This window comes from Helianthus annuus, chromosome 3 (assembly GCF_002127325.2).
Source record: "Helianthus annuus cultivar XRQ/B chromosome 3, HanXRQr2.0-SUNRISE, whole genome shotgun sequence".
Taxonomy (NCBI): Eukaryota; Viridiplantae; Streptophyta; class Magnoliopsida; order Asterales; family Asteraceae; genus Helianthus; species Helianthus annuus.
This window is the reverse complement of record NC_035435.2, coordinates 120,924,122-120,951,284: the sequence shown is the minus strand read 5'-3', so window position 1 is coordinate 120,951,284 and position 27,163 is coordinate 120,924,122. Positions and strand designations below refer to the sequence as shown.

General features: G+C 36.9%; 3 protein-coding genes across 4 annotated transcripts; all 3 read left to right on the top strand.

The window, feature by feature from the left end:
* Positions 1-6,869: 6,869 nt before the first annotated feature.
* LOC110929591 lies at positions 6,870-11,542 on the top strand. The gene is made up of 4 exons (XM_022172748.2): positions 6,870-7,072; positions 7,172-7,254; positions 9,933-10,125; positions 11,124-11,542. The coding sequence occupies exons 2-4, from the start codon at positions 7,201-7,203 to the stop codon at positions 11,252-11,254; spliced, it is 378 nt and encodes a 125-aa protein (XP_022028440.1). The 5' UTR covers positions 6,870-7,072; positions 7,172-7,200; the 3' UTR covers positions 11,255-11,542.
* A 1,268-nt stretch (positions 11,543-12,810) lies between these two features.
* LOC110929592 (probable serine/threonine-protein kinase WNK11) lies at positions 12,811-15,332 on the top strand. Of its 2 annotated transcripts, none has more exons than XM_022172749.2 (3): positions 12,811-12,948; positions 13,895-14,450; positions 14,538-15,332. In XM_022172749.2, exons 2-3 carry the CDS (start codon positions 13,947-13,949, stop codon positions 14,913-14,915), a joined length of 882 nt encoding a protein of 293 aa, XP_022028441.1. In that variant the 5' UTR covers positions 12,811-12,948; positions 13,895-13,946; the 3' UTR covers positions 14,916-15,332. The 2 variants fall into 2 exon arrangements, with proteins under 2 accessions (XP_022028441.1, XP_022028442.1); XM_022172750.2 differs by having other exon boundaries at positions 12,817-12,948; positions 13,827-14,450.
* Positions 15,333-22,954: 7,622 nt separating this feature from the next.
* Positions 22,955-25,619, top strand: LOC110929593 (heterogeneous nuclear ribonucleoprotein 1). The gene is made up of 4 exons (XM_022172751.2): positions 22,955-23,277; positions 23,604-23,828; positions 23,899-25,105; positions 25,197-25,619. Exons 2-4 carry the CDS (start codon positions 23,607-23,609, stop codon positions 25,208-25,210), a joined length of 1,443 nt encoding a protein of 480 aa, XP_022028443.1. The 5' UTR covers positions 22,955-23,277; positions 23,604-23,606; the 3' UTR covers positions 25,211-25,619.
* The last annotated feature ends 1,544 nt before the right edge of the window (positions 25,620-27,163 follow it).

Sequence of the window (27,163 nt, the reverse complement as noted above, 5' to 3'; positions counted from 1 at the left end):
GTCCACCAATCGAGTGCTCGGGATTGGAATACTCCGGTGGCGCAAGTAGTTTGAAGGTCCTCGGGGCACCCACTCTGACGAAGGGTAACCTCGATGGCATCGAACCACTGGAGTAATTGAGAAACATCTCCTTCACCCGTGAAAGGCATCGGATCACAGGCTTTGAAGTGTTTGTAGAGGAATGCAGATTCCGTCTTGACGTCTTCCGGGGCTCGAGAGTGGCTTTGAGAGTGCACTTGCGCGACAATTTGAGGAATGAGCTTGACCACTTCCTTGGTCACAATTGAGGCAATCCTCTTATCGGCGCGTCGTTGGGCTCTTCTCCTAGCTACTCGTCTCGAGATCGAGTTGTTGGAAGGCATCTAGACAGAAGGATTCGGAATGAGATTCGATCATAATGATTTCTGAACTTTTGATGCGATTTGATTCGATCAAAACTTGTTATAGAATTTAATTTAACACATAGGAGCCACATAGGAAAAATTCTAGGTTCCTAAACTCTCACATAATTGATTCGTTTTGTATATAGTACGTATAGGTATAGCTGTAGGTTACACATAGATATTGGTTCAGAATTTGCGAGGACGTGACAAGAGAAATAGCGTAAGCGAATTCGAGTACTTAGGCGTTTGTTTTGTTGCGATCATTCGGTCTTTGTTTTAGATTGTGATGGCTGTGCAGGTTGTGCGCTTTGTAAATCGAGGTTCGTAAATTTGATAAATCGAGAAATCGGTAAATCGTAAAACTTAAATTTGAAAACTCATAGACGTAAACCATACACGTAAAATTTAGATGGAATGCCTTGGGTGTTTAGGCGTTGACTACCCAAGTAACCCGACTATAACCAACAGGTTCGGGCATACGCGTTGACCTAGAGGACTCACGCTTCCACTGGGATGCAGCTCCTAACATTCGTCTCTCTAGTCTTCGCGCAGCCTGAGTCGTTGTTATGGTCGTGTCCTTGGTGAGAGCTTTTGTAAACCATTTTATAGAGTGGAACAGTTGATTAAGGTATGGGTTTCACCCCTGGCTTAACAACTTCGTTCCCATTGGTGGTTGTGCTCATCGAATAAATCCGAGAGTTCCACCAGAATTTCGAAATGGAGACCTTTTGTCGAGATGTGGATGTCACTCCTAGCTCAACGAAGAGTTCTCGTGCTAGAAAAATACGCTGAGTGAGTGATCCTATCGAGAGTTATTGGTTTTCACACCTGGTCTCGACTAGATCACTCGGTTTTGTTATGCGAGTAGTTTTGAAAACATGTGTATTGTGTCAGCCTTAGGAAAGGCTAAGTAACCTTCTAGCCTTAGGAAAGGCTCTTTGTGTGAAGCTGTAGTATACGGTGTTCACACAATAGTTGTAACTTTTTCAACAAATTCGATCGAGAGTAGCAAGTTGGCCCAAACAAACCCTAACGAGTTCGTAAGAGTCGGCCTGTTGGTACTTAGACTATAGACTAGGTCACTTTCATAAGACATCGACCCGGACTAGGTCGAGTCTCAAACTTTGCCTAATTCCCTATAGTTATGGCTCTGATACCAATCTGTCACACCCCAACCGATGGCGGAATCATCGGGGCGCGGCACTAGGCGAATCAGATTGCTCAAGAGAATCCATAACAACTATATTGCGATAATATTTATTACATTTGTCATCCCATACTAACAAACAATACAATCACGTAAGTCATCACAGATTTCTTGTCCTCTCGAACAATTCAAATCCGACAACCTAGATTTTAGATGAGTTTCTAGACTTCCTAGCTTGATTTGATGTAAACTTCGGCTAAACCTGCAACATACGTTAAAACTTTGTCAATACAAAAGTATTGGCGAGTATACAGGTTTGATATGTGATAGTGTGATAGATTGAAAGTGCTGCGAATTTCCATATGCATAAACGTAATACACAACATATATACTCACAAAACTGATACTACCAGCTAAGTCCTCGATGCTCGACTCTTGATGGCATAACTAGACCCCGTCGGGCGAAATAGTACTATACTAGTCTTGGTGGGACGTCACGAGTATAAGTCCTAGCATACATGTACTAGCATCACGTATATCTATGCAAACAGTTATTCGCAGGTGATAAATAGTCCAATTAAATCATTCGTTTGATAAGTTTGGTTTTTATGGAACGTATGTTACACCCAAAATTCGATAAAAAGGGTCAAGTATACTCACAGCGCGTTTTCGGTTAGGTTTGCGGAATCGGTGCCGGAGAATGTCCTGATTTCAGACAATTTATGTGAGTGATAGATTACTATGCGTTAAACGGTATCGATTTGCGTGAAATCGGGCGAAATTGGGTTAAAATCGGACAAAATAGTGAAATTGGGCTGGCCCAGTCGAACAGGCCACTCAATCGAGTGGGCCTGGTCGGTCGGACGGATGGGCCTGATCGATCGGACGGATGGGCCTGATCGATCGGACGGCTTGATCGATCGATTGGGCCGTTCGATCGAATGGGCCACTCGATCGATTGGCCTGTTCGATCGAATGGGCCACTCGATCGACTGGTCTGTTCGATCGATTGGGCCACTCGATCGACTGGTCTGTTCGATCGATTGGGCCACTCGATCGACTGGTCTGTTCGATCGATTGGGCCACTCGATTGGCCATCCTGTTCGGCTGTTTTCGATGATTTTTCGAGCGTTTTTCGGCGTTTTGGGTCGAGTCGTTACGATGAGGTGTTAAGCAACTGAAATCCCGTCAATTCCAACCTGTTTCATCGGCCGGGAATCACCCCGTTCGTCGGAACTGGTCGTTTTTGTCGGTTTTTCCGTGTTTAACTCGAAATCGATCATTTTATCACTAGATCTGATGTAAAAACCTTGATTTTATTTAGGAAATGCCCTGGATCTGAGTTGTTCTTGATGATATGAGGTCAACACTTGAAGTTCATAAGAACTTTGTGATGAAATCTATCCGAACATCCCAAATCCGTGGCCCTTTGATTAGAAAAACATTGATTTGGTTGAGATTTATGAAGAATCGTACGTAAATCATCCGAATCTGAGTTGTTCTTCATGGGATGACATCACCTTTGAAGAACTTTGGGGTGACATCACCTTAGAACAGCCCAAATCCGTTGATTTCACGGTTGAAAATTGGGATTTGAAAGATAGAAAGATAAAGGATTGCATTTGGATCAAGAAAGTACAAGATTCGGGTTGAAAACTTACAAGAATCGGAAGAAATCGAGAGATTTGAGGGCTGGAACGTCTTGGTCGGTTAGGAGCAGCAACACAAGTGTTTGGGAGGGAATGGAGGGGTATTTATAGGCAAGGAAGGAGAAAGGAAGGCAAAACAGCAGTTGGATCGACTGGCCCAGTCGATCGGCTGGCCCAGTCGATCGGTTGGCCCAGTCGATCGGCTGGCCCAGTCGATCGGCTGGCCCAGTCGATCGGCTGGCCCAGTCGATCGGCTGGCCCAGTCGATCGGCTGGCCCAGTCGATCGGCTGGCCCAGTCGATCGGCTGGCCCATCCGATCGGACTGGCCCATCCGATCGGCTGGTCCATCCGATCGGCTGGTCCATCCGATCGGACTGGCCTATCTGATTGGGCCGGTCTGACCAATTGGACTAGCCTGATCGAATTGATCCGTTCGGAAGCCTTTTGATCCCGTTTTTGGTGCGATTTCGACGGTTTGAGCCATATTTTCATATATTTATATAATTATTAAATTATTTATTATTATTAATCACAAAAGGGCCGTATATACGTATTTATGTATCCAATTCTCAGTGCGGTGATCGAGTTACGCGTGCCTTCGAGTGCGTTCTTCGATGTGATGTGCCACAATGATTATCGGGGCACCACTTACTCATATTGCCATCATCGTCATGACGGTCAGAGTCATAGTACTCACCCGATAACCCTCGTTAGCGTTGATTACTCACATTTTGACACCTCACGCTCATCGAGAAGGGTAGTTTAGGCCCATATTCGACATCATCGTGAGTGTTATGCAAAATAGGTTTGTAATAGCGATAGAATATGCGTAATTATTCGATTATACTTCGATTTAGCGATAAAATTGGTATGATTACATTATGATCCGAATCTCCGGTGCTAGGCGTAACGAGTGTATCGAGTAGTAACAACGCACGAAGGTGCGGGTTGTTACATTTTTGATCAAAACAGGCATTATATCATGTTGCCCTTGATAGAGGAGAAGACACATAAGTGTTTTAGAATACAAAAGGGGTGGTTTCTCAGTTAAAAGTTGGGGCAACCTCGAGTCAAGATAACATGCTGGACGCCTGGCGAGCGCTCATGGATAGAGTGGCGTCAAAGACGGCTTTGGCTAATCGTGGAGTGCCAGTTGCGGATTTACAGTGCGTTAGATGTGGGTATATGGTGTAGTCCACATACCACATTTTTGCCTCGTGCTTATTTGCCATAAGCATTTGGTGGAATGTGTTCGTGTGGATGCGGATTCTTTTTGCAACCAATTTTGACTCCATCTCAATTATCTTTGGTGTCTTATACTCCAGCCCTGGTTCAAAGAGATGGAAAGATTGTTCATATAATAACTATTGCGACTGTTTGGAGGATTCGGCTAATGAGAAACAAGAAGACTTTCGAAGACCGTTTCATCCCGGTTGCTAAAACAGTGGACCTCATCAAGGAAGACACTTACATTTGTACTTGCCATAGATCAAAGCTCCCATCTCCTTCCTGGGAGAGCTGGTCCAACTTTGATATAGTAAACATGTTGTAATCGTCTTGTTGGTCGCTTTGGATTTACTTTTTATGATTTTCTCTAGAGCTAATGATAGATAAACAAGACACATTTTGGTAGATCAAAAAGCAAAAGAGTCGTGTGCGGGGTGGGCCACCACTCAGGGCCCAGTCCCCCCGGAAGCCCGAATATTTTTTTACATTATAATATATTATAAGTGTGTGTATGTATTCTTTGTTTCAGATACGTTAACAACTAAAAGACACGCTCTAGTGGTTACTACCGTACCCTTAAAAGTGGTGGATAAGTTATGTCTCAAGTTCAGTTCTCCCCCATAATACTTCTAATGCTGTTTTATTTTCCTTTTTCTTCCCTTTTCTTTCCAACTTAATTTTTCTTTTTTCTTTTTGTTGTTGTTTTTCATTTTCTTCCTATTTCAATTCTCAGTTTTCTTTTACAATTTAAACCTGAAGTGTTATTTTGTTTATATTATCAATTCTCGGTTTTTATTTTGTTTTTGTTATTGTTTTTGGATTTTTGTTTATCTCGTTTGTCAAAGAAAGTGTATCAAAACTGACTAAGTTTCCACCTAGCGTAACGTGTCAGATTTTGTTTTTATTTTTATGTTTTCAAGTAATATACGAATGTACTGATTCACACATATTTATCATTTCTTTTTAAAATCAAGTTATTGACTTTATATTATAAGAGCCCGTTTTCTTCTACTCACCCAGAACCCAAATGTTCTTGAGATTTTTAGAAGACGACCCTCAAGCATGGACATAAATCTATAAAGGTAATGATAGATAAACAAGAAGACACATTTTGGTAGATGAAAAAGCAAAAGAGTTGCAAAATATTCGGTAGCCCTAATAACGCCGAAATATTCGGGTTTGGAGGTGAGTTTGGCAGACCAGCGATATTGCTTGCTAGGGTGCCCGTTTGAGTGATGCGAGTGATACTCGCGCGGGGTCCCCCAGTGTTTGTTGCTTCGCCTTCGACTAACTCGTCGGTAGGTTGGAGTTGGACGTGCGGGTTGTCCTCCCCTGCTCCTACGTTAGAGTGTGTACCGAAACCGAAATCGGGTACTCCCTGACCAGCCATGATCGAGAGAGTAGAAAAAACTCAGAAAAAAGAAGATGAAGTGATTGTAAAAAATCGGTGGGCGCCAATGAAGAAACACGGAACTAATTTTAGGCTTATTAGTTGGGTTTATGTTTCAAACATGAGGGTTAATATCCTTAATCTTTCCTGAGCTTGAGTGTGATCCTTTCTGCACGTTAAGCTCGTTAAGAGGGGGATATGGGGGTTTCCCTCTTAACCACTCTTCGGCGTGAGAATAAGTAACTGTTTTGAGGAAATTAAGTATGTGTTAAGAGTGAGAGTAAAGAGAACGGAATGTTTAACCCGTGTATGAAGGTCCCTATTTATAGCCGGAGTGGTGTAGAAGGAGATGAGCTGATGGGCCTTGGGCCGGAAGGCGACAACAAGGAATATCCTCTTTGCCTCTCAGGTGGCGACCGTTAACGGCTTCTGGAAGATCTTCGGTGCTGGCGCACCTTGATTGGAGCCACGTGTCCGGGTTATCGACCCTGTTATCCTTCTTTCATCAGCAGGTGGGTGGAGATCGTGGGGCAGTTGTCGCCGCCCCCTGATTGGTGTCATGTAGGCGTCCTTGTGTACCTTCTGTCTCCTGCACGATCGTTAGTCGTGGAGCACGATAGGGTGCAGCCTGCTGGACGCTGATTGGCTCATTCTTCTGCCACTTGTACCTTTGTTGCTTCCTGAAATGGCCCTGCGCCGCTACCCTCGCGCGACCTTTGGTACGTGTCCAAGTAGTTTGCAAGGTTCAGGGGTTGAGGGCTCCTATTCAGGATGCTAAGTGTGAAAACTGATGTTACATCTTGCTTGGACCTTGCGCACGATCTAGGTTTTGCCTTAGAAGCCCGCACGGGGCTTGTAGATTAATCAGATTAGTGAATAAGAAGTATGATTCAACGCGCGACCTAATTGGTCTGTGCGGTTTTTTGAGACCATACCTCTTCAAGCCCTGTTTTCTTATACTCGCCTATAGATAAACAAGAAGACACATTTTGGTAGATGAAAAAGCAAAAGAGTTGCAAAATAATTCATCAAGGAGGGACAAAAGCGGAAAATACTAAATACAAAGCAACGAGAGATGGTCCACATGTCAATGCTGACAAACGCATCACTCTCCCTTCCTTACACACACTCTCCAAACTACAACCAAACCACCATCCTTTCAACCTTCTACTTTCTCTTTTCTCTCTCTCTCACACACTAACACACACTCAAAAAGTTCTCTCTCTCTCTATCATATGCACTGAATCTATATCCTAATCGCTACACTTTTTCACGGTAAATCTAACCGATTCTTTTGTTTTCTTCTTCTAGATTCCTTCAATTCATGTTATTCTCCTTTCAATTGCGGTTTTGACTTTCGGATTTTGTTTCTAGGGTTTCCTATTGGATTATTGTTTCGTGAGATGAGCAAAGAACGGCCTCCGGAGCCGCTTGATTTCTTCATTTGGACGGTTGAGGTAATGTTTAATCGCTCTTATTATAGATCTAGTGATTCAATTGGAAATTTTGTGGTGTGAAATTGGGCGTTTTGTTGGGATAGTCAAATTGGAGGTGTTTTTGACCTTTTTGGGGATTGTATATTCATTTATTGATGAAATTTGATTCTAGTTGTTTTGTTTTCTGTGTGTTTTGATAGTGAATGCTATACCGATAAATTAATTAAATTTTTATGTTGATGTTGTGGTTATCTTAATTTTGGTGGAGGTGTTGTTCTTGGGGTTTAAATTGTGCTCGGTTTCTATTTTTCGGTCATGATCCTGTTCGTTTGTGTTCTTAGAGGATCATTTGTGGTAGATGGAGCAAAGAGAGGCAAATTCGCCGGTTGAATCTAGAATCTTATTCTACACATCTAAAGGTTTTGTATCTTGATAGGTTCTATCACACTAGAAACTAAGCTTGATTTTAGAATAACAGGTCACTTGTCTGTGCAACTGATATTCGTCTACCCTTATTGATGCTAGCTCACAAACAAAGTAATAAGTGATTTTTGTGTTTTATCGGATGCTTGTAACACTAGTTAGCTACAATGATTGATGATCATACCGTACCATGGTCATAGAACTTGCATATTTAAAGGAGTGAACCGGTTAATTGAATCAAAGGAACAAACGTGACTATCAACGAGAAGTCAAGATCGTTCAGGCTCTTAATGAACATGCTCAACTGATCCCAAGTAAAGTACAACAAAAGCTTTCAGAAAAGGGTGTTTGGATGTGCATTTAAATGGATTATTAGTTTTAAACAAGAGTCAGATAAACACTTGGTCAAACCTTGGTTTTTAAAGGCGCGAGGCGCTCTGATGCGTTTTTATCCCAAAAGTTGATACGCGTGCGTGGCCGATGGCGTGCACATCCCATATTCTAGGCGTTCGTTATTAAATAATTAATAAATATATTTATGGGCCAGGATCATTTCAGAACCATAAATATTTACAGCACTCGCAGAACTCCTAATAAACAATCTTTTTATTTATATATTTTTATGTTTAGGATAATTTTATCATTTATTATGTGTATTTTTACGATTACATACATGTTAAGAGTAATTTTATCATTTTTTATATGTAATTTTATAATTACACATATGTAAACTAGTTTTTTTACATATATGTAATTAGTTATGACACATATATATAATTTTGGCAATTAAACATATGTAAACTCCTTTTAACATGTATGTAATCAAAGAAATACATATAATAGATGATAAAAAGATCCTAAATACAAAAACTTATATATAAAATGATTGTTTATTAGGAGTTCTGAAAGTTCTGTAGTTATTTAGAGTTCTGAAATGAACTCAACCCATATATTTATAGTTAATATTTTAACTAGTTAACTTCTAACCACTAAAATGTAAAATATTCTCATCATCTTTGGTCTGATATTTTAACAAATTTAACATCGATTTAACATATCCAACCAAAGATGATGAGAATATTTTATATTATAGTGTTTAAAAGTTAACAAGTTAAAATGTTAACTATAAATAGTTTTTTAGTATTTATTAATAATGAACGTCTAGTATACGTGATGTGCACGCCGCGCGCACCATCTTTTGAGATAAAAAAGCATCGAAGCATCTCGCGCCTTTCAAAACCAAGGTTTGACCAAGATTTTATCCGACTATTGTTTAGAATTAACAATCCATTTTAAATGCACATCCTTGGGTCTTAAAATGCGCACATAGTGCGTGATGCGCTGATGAGAGCGCATCGCCACAGCCGATGCGTAGCGTTTACGTGATGCGAGAATATTGCGCCGATTTCGCATAATGCGCTCCGATGCATGCAACAGCGTTTGTTAATTTTTTTTCCAGATTTTATGAAATGGGTTGGATTTTTTCAATAATTAATATCTTAGTATGCTTGATTTGGACCATTATGGTTCCTAAACACTTTTTGTGGTTCTAGATACATTTTAATATGCTTGATTTGAACCAAAAAGAACAACTCCTATTTTCTTTTTAGGTCAAGTGTTTTAGTTTAACTATGTATTTTATAAAGAGCGCTTCGCATACGTGATGCGCTCGCATCGCGCATCAGATTTTGGACCAAACGCATCGGAGCGCATCACACAACTTAAAACCAAGTGCACATCCAAACACCCTTTTTTGAAAGCGTTTATTGTACTGTACTTGGGATCAGTTGAGCATGTTCAATTAAGAGCCTGAAGTATCTTGACTTTTCGGTCATGATCCCATTTGTTTGTGTTCAATGTATTATTTTCATACACATCAGGGGTCTTAGGCATTAGAGGATCATTTATAATAGAAAGAGCAAAAGGAAGACAATTTAATTGGTTGAATCGATAATCTTGTTAGTTTTTGTATATCACTTGTAAGCTCAACAGATATATCTGTACCCTTTATTAATCCCAATTCCCAGCACACAAACAAAGTAATAAACTAATTATTTGTGCATGCTTATAACACTAGTTAGCTACAATGATCATACCATACCATGGTCATAGACTCATAGAACTTGCGTATCTAAAGAACCAAGTAGTAAATGCCACCTTAGCATGTATGTTTCTGTGTGAATCACCATCATTCCTTTTTGAATTACACTGTCATTATGTTTATGGGAGAATATTGCAGAGTGACTGACACTATGTGCTCAAATATTGTCTCCCAGGATGTTGGCCTTTGGTTAGAGGAAATAAATCTGGGCGGGTATCGCCAAACATTCAAAGAAAATGGTGTTAACGGGGAGTATCTAGAAGGAATGTCCATGTTTACAACTGAACAAATTCTTCGGTTTATTCGGCGTTGCCACATGAAATGGGGAGATTTCATAACACTGTGCAAGGAACTTAGAAGGATTAAAGGTTATCTCTCTCAAACTCCTTTGTTTGCCATGTGTTATTAGTTAACTTTAGTCTCTTACAAGCTCCCCTGTAATTATGCAATATCATAAATCATAATTTGTTAGATGTAAAGTTGTATCTACTTAGCAGACATGTTATTTGGATATTTTGGATATTTGCTTATGTTGTTAGTGGGACGGATAATATAGGATTATTCATTTATTTGAGTTAGAGTTGATTACACGGATGGTCCCTGGGGTAAACCGGTAAATTCCAGATTACGGATTGTCACAGCCTTTTGCCACACTGTGACCCAATTGGTCCCTAACACCAACGGACAAAGGTTAAATATGTTTGTAAGTCATTCACATTGTGAAATGATCATTTGACCCTTCCATAAATAATAAAAAATAGTAATCCCACCTTCCCCTTGCTTCTTTGACCTTTCCTCTTCTGTCTTCTCCCCCTGTTCTTCTATTCTTTCTGCTCCGTCATGGTGTCACAGACTCCCAATCGAAACTCTAATATCGTCACCTGAGTTTGCTCTCGGCGATCTGAGCTAATGATTGGATGATTGTGTTTTATTTCTTTGTATTCCCAGGCCGTATAACGAGGACGTAGAGAGTGGTAAACTGTTTATAGAAGTATAGAATGGTAGTTGGCAAGACGGTGATCATTGTTGACGACACTAAAGCTCATGACATGTCGTTCACCGTGTAGCATCTCGAGGTGTTTGGTGGAGTGAGTAGAAGAGAGGCTGGAAGTGACTAGGATCTTTCTGAGGGTTCTGAGGTCACCACTTCCGCTGACAATGTGGCAGCTTTTTACAAAATGTTTTGAAATTTGAATTTACCAGAGCACACTGGGATCATTAATGTATTTAACTATTTTAAATCATTACCCTTTTTATATGGCCATATATAAAATTCTGGAACTTGCAAGCTTTAGGACCATATCATGTTTTTGAATCACCAGTGTTGGTGAAACACTTTGATTAATATATTTTTGTACTTTTACAGTTGCTTGCTTGAAGGGGGAGCAAAAAGTGCGGCGGCCATGGTGGGCCCCATCTTGCCTATCAATAGTCTTTGTGAGGGTGGCAAAGCGTAACAGGCAATCACGGGTCGTTTCCATGAAACTAGAACCTTGACTGAACATGCAAGGGGTAGAGGATGTATGAAATGTTTAATTATACATCCCATGTAATCCACCCACTATATCCGCACATGTTGTTTTGTTTCATTTCTCTTCTTAGAAATCAAACTAGCAAAGAGTACCTTTTCTGATGTGTCTTGAAATGGGGTGTGTGATCGAGCATGCGCAAAAGCCATATTGTATCTTATATGTTGATTTTATTTAATCGCTTTTGTGTAAAGTTTGCATAACAAGGAGATAAAAGTTTGTATTCTATTTTGTGTAGATATGTTTCTTCACATCATCATTTAGTGTCAAATTTGTTTCTTCAGCTGATCTTGGTTTGCTGGTTGTTTGTGGCACCACCAGAAGCAACACCTCTAATCGGACAAAGCATATCAGTTTTCAGTTTTCTTCTTTTATTCACACAAGCAATTATACTTATAGCTGCGATGCACACGCAAATGTGTGGATAGTATGAACTTGTACTAGGGCCAGCCCAAAGCATGGGCAGGGTGAGCGACGACCAGAGCTAGCTTTCCCCAGGAACCTGATTTTTTAAAATATTATTTTAACATTTTTATATTTTAGGGGTCTTTTTTCGACTTGTCCCCGGCCCCAATGTTTTTAGGGTTCTTGGCGACGGTCCAGACTAGGACAAAGTGGTCACGATGGTGTAAGGTGGTCAGAGATTGCCGGTGATAATGACATTCGATAAATAAAGTAAATAAGTTGTATATTAAAAAGGCAAATTGGATTTGAATAATCTCAGCTTTCTCAATTTGGCCGATAATAATCCTAACTCAGTTATTGGTCGATAATAATCCAAACTAATCCACTTTTGGCCGATAATAGTCCACCGATAAAAATAGCTTAACGAAGTTAAGCTTTTTTCCAAATTACAAACGGATGTTTTATGGATTTGAACAAGGATACGAGTCGATTTATGTAAAACTTACCTCGAAACGATACTTCAAACGACTTGATTTTTGTTAATTGGAAGTTTAAACACCCGAATTGAAGCACCATTTTTGTTGTTTGAGGCAATATTTCGAGGCAAATTTTACATCAAGCAACTCGTATACTCGTTCTAATCAAAAGCCCTAAAATATCAGTTTGTAATTCGGAAAAAAATTTAACTCCGTTAAGCTATATTTAACGCAGACTGTTTGTAATTCGGAAAAAAAAAAATTTAACTCCGTTAAGCTATGTTTAACGCAGACTATTATCGGCCAAAAGTGGACCAGTTCAGATTATTATCGGTCAATAACTGAATTGAGATTATTATCGGTTAAATTGAGAAAACTGAGATTATTTAAATTCAATTTGCTAAAATGATTTGTCACCAATGATTTTTATTTAATCAAAGAATAAAATGACTGTCCACGTTTTCATGTGAAATTGAGTTGTCATGACATGCTGGCAGCACTTTGCTGACCAATTTTTGTATACTTCAGATACACGTCAAAATCAATTCTGACTTTTAACAATTATTTAATATTAAATTGAATTAAAAATTATAAAGCAAAAGTCAAAGCCCTAAAAAAATATTAAACCATAGTTAATATATATTTCAAGTACGGAATCATTCTCGTTTTCCTATTTATACGCCACAAACTCCTCGCCCACACGCCTTTCGTCACGCATATTCGCATCGACAAGTAGCAGAGATTCGAGAACGTTCGTGTGAACCACTTGTTAATCGGTCAGGTAACACCAGTAGTTAATTTTGATTTAATGTAATATAATTCATCTGTTTCAATTGTCAATTTCTTCCGATTGTTGTAGTCTATAAACTCTATGTTTAATTTCATGTTAAATCTGCTGAATCGTAACCCTAATTTGAATTCTACAACTTTTATATTTCTGATTTATCGTAATAGATCGGAATCGTTGTCAATATTGATCATCTGAACCTTAGAATGTGATGATTCCATTATGATTTTGTTGATTATTTCATTATTTGTTTGTAGTTTGATTTGTTAGATTCGACACTGCAATTGGTTAATAGAGGAATATAAAAGCTACATTAGATCGATTCGTGTTACTTTCAACTACTGTGCATTAATAGGATTTGTTGTTTCTGATTATGTGTAGTGTAAATAGTTTTGTGACTTTTAGTTCATATCACCAATTTGAGTAGATGAAATATATTCATTGTCTGTTAGCTCATAAACAGATTATTAATCATGAACTTGTTACTTGCCTTTAACAGCATTGATGATTGAACATTGTAACTTTTAAGAATCATCTAGTATGCATACATATGATAAATTGTGAATGATCCCTAACTACATCATTTGTTGTTTGGTGGATAGCTAGTATTATCGGTTTAACTGGTTATAGTGAGTAGTGATTACGGAGTAGGTGGAATCATGTAACCTTGTTTGATATGTTTGGTTAACTGATGGTTCTTTCTTCTTCCAGTAATTAGGCAAATATGTTGGATAATCATCAATTTACCAGCTTTGATGAATGATGATTGAACATTATAACGTGTAACGAATCATATAGTATAGCTACATCATCTGTATCCTAGTGGATAGCTAGTATTATCAGCTTAACAGGTTATTGTGATTACTGAGCAGGTGAAATCATGTAACCTCGTGATATGTTTGGCTAATGGCTCTAATCTATGCTCCTTTTTTTCTTTCAGTAACTAGGCGAATCTGTCGGATAATCGCCAGTTAACGAAAGAAATCTATAGGATGCAAGTGATCAGTCCTGATCCATCTGATCAAGACAGAGAACCATTCGTTGAGGTTGACCCGTCAGGAAGATTCGGTCGGTACAGCGACCTGTTGGGTGCTGGTGCGGTAAAGAAGGTCTATAGGGGTTTTGACCAAGCAGAAGGCCGAGACGTGGCTTGGAACCAAGTCAAGCTACGGAATTTCAGTGGGGACCCGTCTGTCTTAAAGAGGCTGTTCTCAGAAATAAAACTACTGAAGACGCTAAAGAACGAAAACCTCATAGTTATGTATGGTTTCTGGAGGGATACTGAACATAACACCTTGAACTTTATAACCGAAGAATGCACATCAGGAAATCTGAGGGATTACAGGAAGAAACATAAGCGTGTATCAACCAAAGCTTTAAAAAAGTGGTCGAAACAGATTCTTAAAGGCTTGGAGTATCTTCACACCCACGAGCCATGTGTCATTCATCGAGATCTCAATTGTAGCAACATCTTCATAAATGGAAATATCGGAAAGGTAAATAATTAATAACTAAACATACCCTTTGCTTTCAGTTGATTATATCAAACGGACGCATGCTAATTTTCGATATACGTTTTGCAGGTTAAGATTGGCGACTTGGGCTTAGCGGCAGTTGTAGGAAAGAGCCATGTGGCTCATTCATTGATAGGAACACCAGAATACATGGCACCTGAGCTGTACGAGGAGGATTACAACGAGTTAGTGGATATATACTCGTTTGGAATGTGCTTGCTAGAAATGGCTACAATGGAGATACCGTACACTGAATGTGATTGTGTTGCTCAAATATACAAGAAGGTTACGGGTGGTGTGATGCCGCAAGCCTTTGATAAGGTAACAGATACGGAATTAAAAGCGTTTATTGAGAGATGTATCGGTCAGAAACGAGCAAGGCCTTCTGCTTCTGATCTTCTAAAGGATCCCTTTCTTATGGAGGTTGATGATGAAGAAACTGAATGAGGTCCCGTATGGAGGTTTTTTTTATTATAACGTTTTCTTTATCCTAAGCGTATATAATCTTTTCATTTGTTCGTTAACTCGGGCTATCAAACGATTAGTGATTTTTAGTGTTCTCTTGAACGCAAACGATTAGTGATTTTTAGTGTTCTCTTGAACGCAAACGATTAGTGATTTTTAGTGTTCTCTTGAACGCAAACGATTAGTGATTTTAGTGTTCTCTTGGACACAATCGATTAGTGGTTTTCAGTGTTCTCTTGAATGCAATCGATTAGTGATTTTTAGTGTTCTCATGACCGGAGAAGGTTTAGTTAGTTATCGTTTTGTTGACGTAGAAGTAGTTTTAAATAAGATTTTACGCCTAGTGTAATGAACTGAAAGGCAGGGTATGAAATGACATTTGGTCAAGTTGTTTTCAGATTTTGAGTTGTAGCTGTAATTAGTGATGGTACCAGAAAATTATTTCACTCGGATACTTATTGGAATTCGGATGTCTATCAACTCAATTTCCGTCGGGTCAGAGTCAAACAAAAACTATCATGCAAATTCAAACTCGTAACATCCGACATTTAAACAGACTCACTAAAGGAGTGCACCCATTTCCTTGTACTCACTAAGCTTCTCATCATGAGGTCCTTATACCAATCCAAGAACCTTTGATCAGCTAAACATAATATAATTACAGTTATGAATATATCTCTTAACTATTCTTTTCATGTATAAGTGTGTAACATAAAGTTTAGCTATCAACTTGGGGCAATGCATCCCGCCAGTACACTAGTATTAACTATATCTATCAATTATTTATTTAGTTAACACATTAATTCATTGATTTATAAGGTAGACTCCACTTAAGTTAAAGACACCAAACCAACTTTAACCAACTTTTTTTAAATGCAATGGGAATCAGACAATAGGGTGGAATAAAGTTAAAGCTAGGATAAGGCAACTACTCTCACATTTACTTCAATAAACTCATATCTTTTGCCTAAAATTAAAACTTAAATTGCTAAGACTTTGCAAATTCATATACCTCTTAAACCCTCTTTAGCAACATATGCAAGTGTCTTTTTAGTCTCTAGTCAAAGGCTCGACCAACAAACAAGAATACAGTAATAACTAAATAACCATGAAATATAATTTTGTTATTCTAAATCATTAGAACATACAAGTCAGATCAACATACATTTGTTTATATATAGTTTATTGTAATTGTCTTTATCATAGTTAAGATTTATTGTAATTATATATACAAGGCTTTACCTTTCACCACTTTGGTTGTAGATCTGTTGTCGCCTGCCTTTCACCATTATGGTTGTAGATTTGTCGTCGTCTTTCCCACCAATAGTTTTTATAGTTCTTTCTTCAAGATCTTTCGCTCATCTTACATCAAGCGTTCAATCGTCTTTACCTCAGATCACTAGTACAAAAGCAATTGATTTTGGACGATGTAAACAACATTTTGGGGGGTTTTAGAAACGCCCAGAAAGGGATCGCTGGAAAAAGATAATATGCATTTTCTGTCATTACTCTTATATGTAATCATTGTCATTATACTCTCATAAACAATTGATCAATACGAAAAATCTAATAAGGTTTTTATTATTTTATAGTAGTTGTAGAAATTCAATGGCTTAACAATTATGTTTAACCCATTCCAATCTTTTTACACTTCTTAAAAAACCTTTATACAAAATAAGACACACATATATACATATAGAGGCGTAACATATGAGAATCATTACACAAGATTATTGTATTTCGAATCTAAATCTAAATCGTTCAAGTTTTTTATAAGTCGATACATTAAAATTGTATCAATCACATACACACGGGCGGAACTAGGCCACTTTTGTGGGTTCCTAGGAACCCATTCAGTTTGGAAAAAAATTCGTGAGAACTTTGTGTGATTTGGAAAATGCTGGCCCAGGCTTCCAATAACGAACACACAAAACCAAACACAAATGATTTGGAAACTAACACGTCTCATGCTCTTTATATTATTAAACTGAACTCGACGAATAAAACTGAATACATAACCCTATATTTATACTAAACATGAACTAATCCTAAACCTACTCAAACTCTATTTGAATAATTAAATAAACTAACTAGATAAACATATCTAATAAACGGACAATTCAAACTAATTTTATCTATAACTAACTTGAATTATCTTTAACCCATATTAACTTTCTGGATAATCCACCAAATCAGAATTATCTCTTCAGAAAATAATAGTTAGAATTATGAGAATCTAACAAAAGGAACACGGTGACAAAATTATTAGATCCTACAAATTTGTAGGTTTTTCATTTTTCTATTGTTACGTAAACAAGTGTAGATATTATAACCTTTGCTTTAACTAGACATGTGTAAGTAATATACAAAAAACGAAAATTATTCGTATTTACTAAAAAAAATTGTTTAGGGCACTCGGTATGGCTTGATTGAGTGTAATCGGTGAATGGTTTCATCGATCGGTGAACCATCCCGACCATAGAGAGGAGTGGGGATCGGTGAGTGGGGATGGTTGACTTCGGTGTATAGTCACCGATGAGAGGAGAGAAGAGAGGAGAGGAGAGAGAGAGGAGAGATACAACCAATCAAGTTTTGTTTTGTTTTTTGTTTTTTTTTTTTAATTGAGGGGTGTTTGAACCATACTTAGTGATTGAGTATAAAATAGGGAGTTGACATGGCATGCTATTATTGGATAGAGAATAACTCAAACACCCTAGAGTGATTGAACCATACCCTTCACCTTTAGGATTGAACAAATTAATAATTTAACTTTTTCTGCCTTCTTTTTATATAATGTCATGAATAAATTCATCAAATCTAATCTAAATATTAATAAAAGACTCTATTTAGTATCATATGATATTCTCTCCTACAATCTCTCATTTTTATTTATATTTTATTTAATAGATTAATATTATTTAATCAAACTCACCTCCTTTAATTTAAATTTTTAGAAAATTAATTTTCTGTCTTTTATCCCTTTTTTATTATTATCAAAATTATAGTTCATGATATTGATTAATTTTCATTTATTTTTTATTACTATCATCTAATTGTTGTATTTCTTTTGGGAGTAAACTGCCAAAATGGTCCCTATGGTTTGTTCACTTTTGCCACTTTAGTCCAAAACTCAAACCTTTGAATCTGGGTCCCTGTGGTTTCAATTTTGTTGTCATTTTCATCCAAAAGCACAATTTGTCCATATTTTTCGGTTAACATCCAGTTTTTTTTTTTTTTGTCCTTTTCCTCTCTTTTAATGAAGGGCAAAATGGTTAGATTTTTTTAATTTGTTTAAATAAAACGTTAAAAGACCATTTTGCCCTTCATTAAAAGGGAGGAAAAGACAGAAAAGTTGGATGTTAACTGAAAAACCTTATCAGATTTTGATTTTGGATGAAAATGACAACAAAATTGAAACCACAGGGACCCAGATTCAAAAGGTTTGAGTTTTCGACTAAAGTGGTAAAAGTGAACAAACCTCAGGGACCATTTTGGCAGTTTACTCTTCTTTTGGAGATAACTTTGTTATATACTAGTTCTTCTACTTTTAGCGTAGTAGTACACGGTTAGGGTTTTCATATTTGTTTACATCTTATCAATACAATATAAATAATATAAATTACATGGTAACAAAATTTATGTACAAGTTTTCTATACTTTTCTAAGAACAAATCTTACTTATAAGAGTTAATTACATAGTTAGTCTCTGTGGTTTGCACAAAATAACATACTTAGGTACTAATAGTTTAAAATCACCTTTTAGGGTATTAACTTTTCATTTTGTAACGTTTGGAGGTATTAACTTCTAGAGTATTAACATAGTTAGTCCCTGTGGTTTGCACAAAATAACATACTTAGGTACTAATAAAATGTGATTTTAAACCTTCAAATAACGTTAATACCTCCAAACGTTGCAAAATGAAAAGTTAATACCCTAGAATGTGATTTTAAACTATTAGTTCCTAAGTATGTTACTTTGTGCAAACCACATGGACTAACTATGTAATTAACTCTACTCACGATTTTAAAGAACGTCACGTGTCAACATCATATCATCCCTAAAAAATCGTTTCTAATCAAAATTAATTTTTTTAAATCATGTTAATATCATATAATGACAGTATTGCTTCTTTTAATATCGTTACCTTAATAACCGCTCCTACTGCAAAATATATATTTATAATTTATAATGATATTTTTGTGTTAAAACTTACTAAAAACAATTAAATTCCATTATATTTCTAATAGTAATAATAATGACACTTTTGAATTAAATTACCGGAAAAATGCATAATCTACGTATTTTTAAATGTTTGAAACAAACTTTGAGTTACTGTGGAGAATAATCAAATGTACACCCAAGTATGAGTTTAAATATTTTTCAGATTTAACCATATTACATGATTTAACAGCCTAATCTTTTTATTATAAAACTTCTACGGTTATCAATATAACTTAACAGTTTATTACTATAGCCTAACAATTTTTTAAATTATACGTGAGACAAGATAGGTTAATTTGTATTACAAAATAAAGGAAAATAAACTTATGGGTTATAAAAATATGTTTTCAGTGTTTAACTACACGCTGTAAAAATAATTACAAAGCTTTCTAAAAAATTTATGATTAAACACTTTAGAAGCAGGTTGGATATTAATTCCTATTAGCAAAAGATTGCAAGTTTGTGAAATGATTATCATGTATATCTACTTGTCTTATTGTACTATGCAAACAAATAGCTTTTATTATTTAAATCGTGTAATACACGAGACTATAATCTAGTTATATTATATATATAATAGTAATTTAACTTTTTATGCGTTTTCTATATAATGTCATGAATAAATTCATCAAATTATATACTATTAATTTTAGGAATATTGGATTTTAATAATCTCAACCATTCGTCATTGGCCGCCAACAGTCCTAACTTTAAAAATAACCATCAGCGGTCCCAACTATTAACATATTAGCCTCCAATGGACCCTGACTAACAGAATCGTAACGTCGTTAGTTTTCGGTCGCCGGAAAAACGTTTTTTGCCGAAAAACTCATTTTTGGCTGGAAAACTCAACATTTTCATCCCTAACCTCTTTGTAACCTTATCTCAGACCTTTAGGAACCTTTTCCTAGTAAAAGCCCCAATTATTAAAGTCGTCGAATAACTCATTTTTCGTCAAAAATTTTCTTTTTAGCCGGAAAACTCAACATTTTTGTCCCAGGCCTCTTTGTAACCTTAGATCGGACCTTCAGAAACCTTTTTCTAGAAAAAATGGTTTTCCAACGACCGGAGACTAACGGCGTTAGGGTTCTGTTAGTCAGGGTCTATTGATGGCCAATATGTCAATAGTTGGGACTGCCGGTGGTTATTTTTGAAGTCGGGACTGTTGTCGGCCGACGGCAAATAGTTGGGATTATTAAAATCCACTATTCCTTAATTTTACATGGGTTATGAACAATAGTTCAGTGTTTTTTTATTATTATTTAAAGGAGTTAACTGTCATTTTCGTCCATGTGGTTTGTTCACTTTTGTCATTTCAGGTCAATTTTCAAAAATGCACCAGTTTCCTTGACATACTAGAAACGTGCCACTTCAGTCCAAAAATTAAAACTCAGTTAAGTCAGACAGGTTAAATGAAGGGTATTATTGTCAATTCATAAAATAAGGTGATAATAAAAGATATATGAATTGACAATAATATCCTTCATTTAACCTGTCTGACTTAATTGGTTTTTAATTTTTGGATTGAAGTGGCACGTTTCCAGTATGCCAGGGAGGAAAATGGTGAATTTTTGAAAATTGAACTGAAATGGCAAAAGTAAACAAACTACAGGAACGAAAATGACAATTAACTCTTATTTAAAGTTTCAATATCACCTTACATACTTTAAATGATATACGCCTTTTAACTCACCAAATTTTTATTTAATTTGATTTTTCTTTAATAACTTACGTTCGTTAACTTTTCTAAGAAGGTTTTAAGTCTTTTTCTCGACGTTCCAGTACACATGTGTTTTAAGTCTTTTTCTCGACGTTCCAGTACAATTTTTTTTTGAGAACGGAGTTGTATTCAAATTTCAAAGTAAACTATTTTTCTAATATCATAAACTGTAGCGAGTACTGGTACGATGAAAAAACAAACTGATAATGGTATTGGGCATTATCGAAATCAGTACCAGTATTCGTTATTGTGGTTTTCAGTCGACGTAAAACAATTTTTGATATCGTTTTGGGCTTATCAGACTATATATATTTATATAGGCTTCAGATCAAGAGAATCCCCCCAAGTTGTGAGAACTCAGAGAACCCTGACTTCTCGTACGAGTTTTGCCACTATTTTTTGCACACACGTATATGAAAATGTTAAGCACAACTGTAAAAAAAAAAAAAAAAATTCAAGCGGTGTTTTTAACCTTTTTACAACACTGTAAAAAGTTACTAACATTAGCATTTACATCCACCATAACAGTTTTTTTTACGGTGGTGTAAATCAACTTTTTTTTTTTTTTTTTTTTTTTGTAAAAGTTGATTTTTTAGGATTTTTGGTAAATTTCTTTTGGAAAAAAATCTTCGCTCTGGACGAGTTTTTTATGTTCTCACAAGTCATCAAAGTTTTTATTTTACCTAACACATACAAATAATGTAACAAACCGAACCAATTTCTGAACAAAACTAAATTTCCATTATATCATGTGGAGGAATCCCACTAGAATATATTTATGTATATAAAACCAACAGCAAGTTAGCTAGTTGCCAAGTTGTATTAGGTAACACCTTTACAATGACAATAATAAGTACCAAAAATATATAAAATTTGTAGACCAAACAAATTACAAGAGGTGAAGGACCAAAAATATATAAAATTTGTAGACCAAACAAATTACAAGGTGAAGGACAAATCCTATATATCCGGTGTGGCAGGACCTACAATGAATCCCATTGACAAGTGATCTTAACCGTTGATGATAATGATCTAGCAGCTGCAACGTCGCAAACGAGGCCAACCCAACTTTTTTTGGGCTTAAGGCGAAATGAAATTTGGAGTCCAAGCAAAATAAAATTTTGGGGCTCTTTTTCAGTCTTTAATTTGTTATAAACCATACTATTTTATGGTTAGATCTGATCTACGAACATCAACACTTAATTCAGTCACACAATCATATTCGATGTCCAATTATAAAAGTAATAGCTCGAAAAATAGTTCAATCAACAAATCAAGTATCAACTATCAAGCAGATAAGTAATCACTTTATTACCTAAATGACTAAATTAATCGACAAATAAGCTTAAGTTTACGCAATCAAACTTAGCAAATAAGTTATTATGTTAAAGTGTTACTAACGTGTTGAGTCAATTGAAGCTAAAAGAGAAGAAGCATAATTGTGATTTTTGAGCACAACGAGATTGCAATTCAATCAACAATAATCATGTTCAAGAATTGAAGCAAGTCCAACCATAATTGCGATTTGAAGTAGCCAAGCGATTTAAGCGGAGGCCTTATTTTTATGTCGGCCCTAGACTCAAGGTTAGGTTACTTATACTATGGGACTGACCACGTTCACAAACATTGCTCCATGACTACACATACTCTATGCATTAGGGATGAACATTCTAGTACTGGTATAAAAAAATACCGTTACACAAAATAAAACACGATCAAATTTCGGTACCAATTTGGTACCCACCTTTTGATGTTTCTGGATCAATGCTTTAAGTTTGGTACGGTACAAGTATTTTCCCAGATTTTACCTTCAAATACCGTGCTGAGTATTTTTGATACAGGTATCCAATTTTGATGATTTTTTAGATCGGTATTTTCGATTTGATATATTCTATACCAGTATCAATACTATGCTATAAATACATTATAATATCAGTATTTTCGATTTGATATATTCAATACCGGTACCGAAACCATCCTATGAATAGATATGAATACATCGTAATACCAAACATTTTCCCATTAACTATATAAGCATCCAATCCAATTGCATTTATCTTTCCTTCAAACACCCTTCATTATTTCTCTCTCTCTCTCTCTCTCTCTCTCTCTTCATCTCTCTCTCTCTCACACACACCCCCTCTCTCTACCATTTGATTATAAATTTCCAATCTTTTTCGACATCCCCCATTTTTTACATACAGGAAGATAAGTTCACATCAAGATTTCTTTAATCTTTATCAACACCAATACTATTCATAAATCGAAATCGAAACTGAATTTGAAATCAAAATCAAAATCAAAATCAAAGAGGGCTGTATCGAGGAGGATGAACGTGCCCTCAGTTCTTATTACTCCTCCTCTCAGATCTTAACTCTTTCTTTTCAAGATTTACCATCTGGGTATCCATTTATTCTACTTTTTATTATATAATTTGTTCTCAATTCGACAAAAGTTTGCATCTTTCTTTGATTGCTTTCCTTAATTGTCGTTAGATTGGTCGTCTTAGAAGGATCCGATGTGTTCTTGATTTAATCCTATGTTTTGCTTTTAATCTTTATTGTTTTGATCTGCATTTTCACTCTATAAACTTGGATGATTGTGATTAGTTTTGTACAACAAGCTTGTAACTAGTTATGCTTAATTTTGTACCAATTGTGTTTGGATATTATGCAAAGTTTGAGTTTATGGAATTTAGGGTTGTTGATGGATTGAATTGGGTGTGCAGAAAATGCAATCGGATCTCGGAAAGTTATTCGTTGGTGGGATAGCGTGGGATACAAATGAAGAACGTTTACAGGAGTATTTTAGCAGTTATGGTGAGGTTTTGGAAGCTGTGATCATGAAGGATCACACCACAGGGCGTGCCCGTGGTTTCGGTTTTGTGGTCTTTGCAGATCCTGCTGTCGCCGAGAGGGTTATCAAGGAGAAGCACCATATCGATGGGCGGATGGTAAGTTAGTTGAATGTTGATCATAAGTTTTTGATATGATGTTGTTGTTAAAGATTTGTTCAAATGTTAGGTTGAGGCAAAGAAGGCTGTTCCTCGAGAAGATCAGAGTACGATTAGTAGGAACAGTGGTAGCGTTCAGAGTTCTCCTGGCCCGAATCGAACGAGAAAGATATTCGTAGGAGGTTTAGCATCGACAGTCACTGAAAGTGATTTCAGAAGGTACTTTGAACAATTTGGTACGATTACGGATGTTGTGGTTATGTATGATCATAACACACAGAGACCAAGAGGTTTTGGATTCATAACTTATGACTCAGAAGAAGCGGTGGACCAAGTACTGCTAAAAACGTTCCATGAGCTAAACGGTAAAATGGTTGAAGTGAAACGTGCGGTACCAAAGGAGCTTTCGCCAAGCCCTAGCCGGGCCATGCTTGGTGCTTATCCTTACGGTTTGGGTAGAGCGAGTGGCATTCTTAATGGCTACACTCAGGGACCGTATTCTCCTGGTGCGGTTGGTGGTTATGGTGTTAGGATGGCTGGTAGAGGTGGGTTCAGCCCGTTTGGTTCCGGGTATGGAATGGGATTGAACTTTGAACCGGGATTGACAAGCCCGAACTTTAATAGGAGTTTGAGCTACGGAAGGGGAATGAGCCCGAATCCTTATTTTGTCGGGAATACGAATCGGTTTCCTGGTCCTATCGGTTTTGACGGTGGAAATGGTGGTGGGAATGGAGGGAATGCTTCTTTATTCAGTTCTAATACCCGAAACTTGTGGGGTAATACCGGGTTTAACTATGGGTCAAATTCGACTGGGTCGAGTGCTATCGGTGGGGGTATATTCGGGAATGCGGGTCTCAATTGGGGTTCTAATCCGATTACAAATCAAGGAGGTGGGAATGCGAATGCGAATGCTTCTTCTCAAAGTGGGAACGTTGGTTATGGAGGTGAGAACGGGTATGGGTTAGGAGTTGGTGGGTATGGTAGAAATGTTACTACTAGTGAGGTGCAGACATCATCGTATGCCGCCGCTAATGGTGGGTTCGAAGGACCTTTTTCCGACTTTTATGTTGGTGGAAGTGGTGGTGGCAGTGGCGGTGGCGGTGGTGTTAGCAACCCTCTATATGGTGGTGACCCAACTTGGCGGGCGGGAAATAGTGACCAAGAGGGGTCCGGTTCGTTTGGCGGATATGGGATCGGTGGTGGTTCGGATGTCCATAATAGAAGTCCTCCTGGTTATGTTGATGGTTATAATGTATCTAAACGACAAACAACCAGAGGTATGCTTAATCTTCAAAACAAACAAACGTACCCAATATAATCCCACTCATCTTTTAATGTTTACTAATTACTCCATTTTACTTGTTGCAGGAATTCTTGAATAGTTTGGAACTGAAATTGCTATAATAGATGAATGGTGGTGTATCAGGTGAACAATCTTTAAAAAAGTAAAAGAGTGCTTTCCTAGAGATGATTAGGATTATAAGTGAGTTGTTGTTTTTTTTTTTTGTGTCTTTTAAGGATTGATAGTTTGATTTTGACTTAGATTTTTGGTCTTTTGGAGTGAGATGTAACATCAGTCTGCGGCTTATAGTCAAAATATGTATCATCTTGCATCTCTGGTGATGCATACAAAATGATAGATGATGATTTTCGCTTTCGGTTGAGGTTTTCTTTATCTGTTTGTTACCTTTTAGATGGCAAAAACTTGTAGTTGATGGTCTCCTGGTTTCGTGTTTTGGATTTTGTTTTCGTGTTTTGTTTGGCATTGTTATGAGGATTGCATCAATATTCTTGTTGGTTTTCTGGAACAGTTAAAGGGTACTGATATAGGTTTCCAGTTAGTAAGTTTATTTGAACTGAATTGAACTATAAAGTTGGTTACTTGAGTGTTGTTATGTGTCTGATTCTACTACACACATTTGTATGGACTATACTAATAGTATTCACTTCTTTTAGCCAAGATGCAAAATTTCATATTTTTAGTTTATTCTGGGTAATAATGGGAAATTTGCACATGTTCCTCCTCAAGTCCACCCCATTATCCTGACATGCGCAAAAAAAAAAAAAAAAAAAAAAAAAAAATCTTGTTTCATTCACCTATTAACATGCTTAGCAACTTTTAGACATCATAACATCATTTCAAACTAGTAGTGATGTTAATATAGGCTACTCACAAAAAATCATCACTTTATTTCTACTCTTATCTAGTATTGCACATATCTATTTAAGTATTTATTATTATACATTTTTAATACCTCTAATTTATGTGACTTCAATTCTTGTTCTTACAATCACAAAGTAATAACTTATATAAGATAAATCTTATAAGCGCACGCGCGATGAAATTGCCATGGGGTGGAAATGCTGATGTGACAGGTGAACTCGCCTCGCCAGGTTGGTACCAAGGTTTTTGATCCCGAATGGAGAGAACTATCCTCATCAAATGGAGAGAGCTATCCTCGTCATCCAGATCATTTCTCTCCCTCATTATTTGTTTTATACATTAGTATGCTAGAAACCTGTGTATTACACGTATTAAATATTTAAATAAAATATTAAAGATTTAGCGATAACACTAACTTCACAAATATATAACATATATATATTTAGGTAAAGATGTTATTCTTTTTAGGGTGAGGGGGGCACCCTCGGTGACCCCATGCGGGGACCAAGTTCGCCGAAGAGGGGCGGTGCCGCCATCAAGGCGGGAGGCCAAATCGGGGAGCCGGCACCGAAGAGGGGAGGAGAGAGAAGGTGGGCCCCCCATTCAATCAACCAATGAATTTTTTTTTTAATAAAAAAAACAAGTCACATAAGAGGGGAGTGCCGCCATCAATTTAGGGTGTTAGAGGAGTTTAAAAGGGGAGTTGACGTGGCACACAAGGATTGGTTATGCGTAAGAGAGGGGACTCCCCTCTTAGAGGAGTGCCCCTCTCACCCTTATCACTATGATTCAGCCTAAAACATAATTGCGGCTATATTATAATATTAAGGGTAGTAGGGTATCCACGTTATGTTGAGGTGGTAGTTGACAACATTGAGGAGTGAATGGATATGGTTGGTTGATGACTGCCAACAAATCTTACAAACATGTTTCTACAAACTTTGTGTGTTTTGTATGCTATAATTCATGTCATTCTAGGTCAGGGTCAACAATCTTGATTGTTGGTTGAAAACTAACAATATACGTTATTTATAAAAATAAACATAAAATTACGGAGACTCGCCATTCTATATACTAAGTCCACTCAAGTTGGTCTAATGTTATCATAAAGTTTTTATTCTCTACCGACCACAGCTAAGGAGTCTAACTCATATTTTTCTTAAAAACTCAG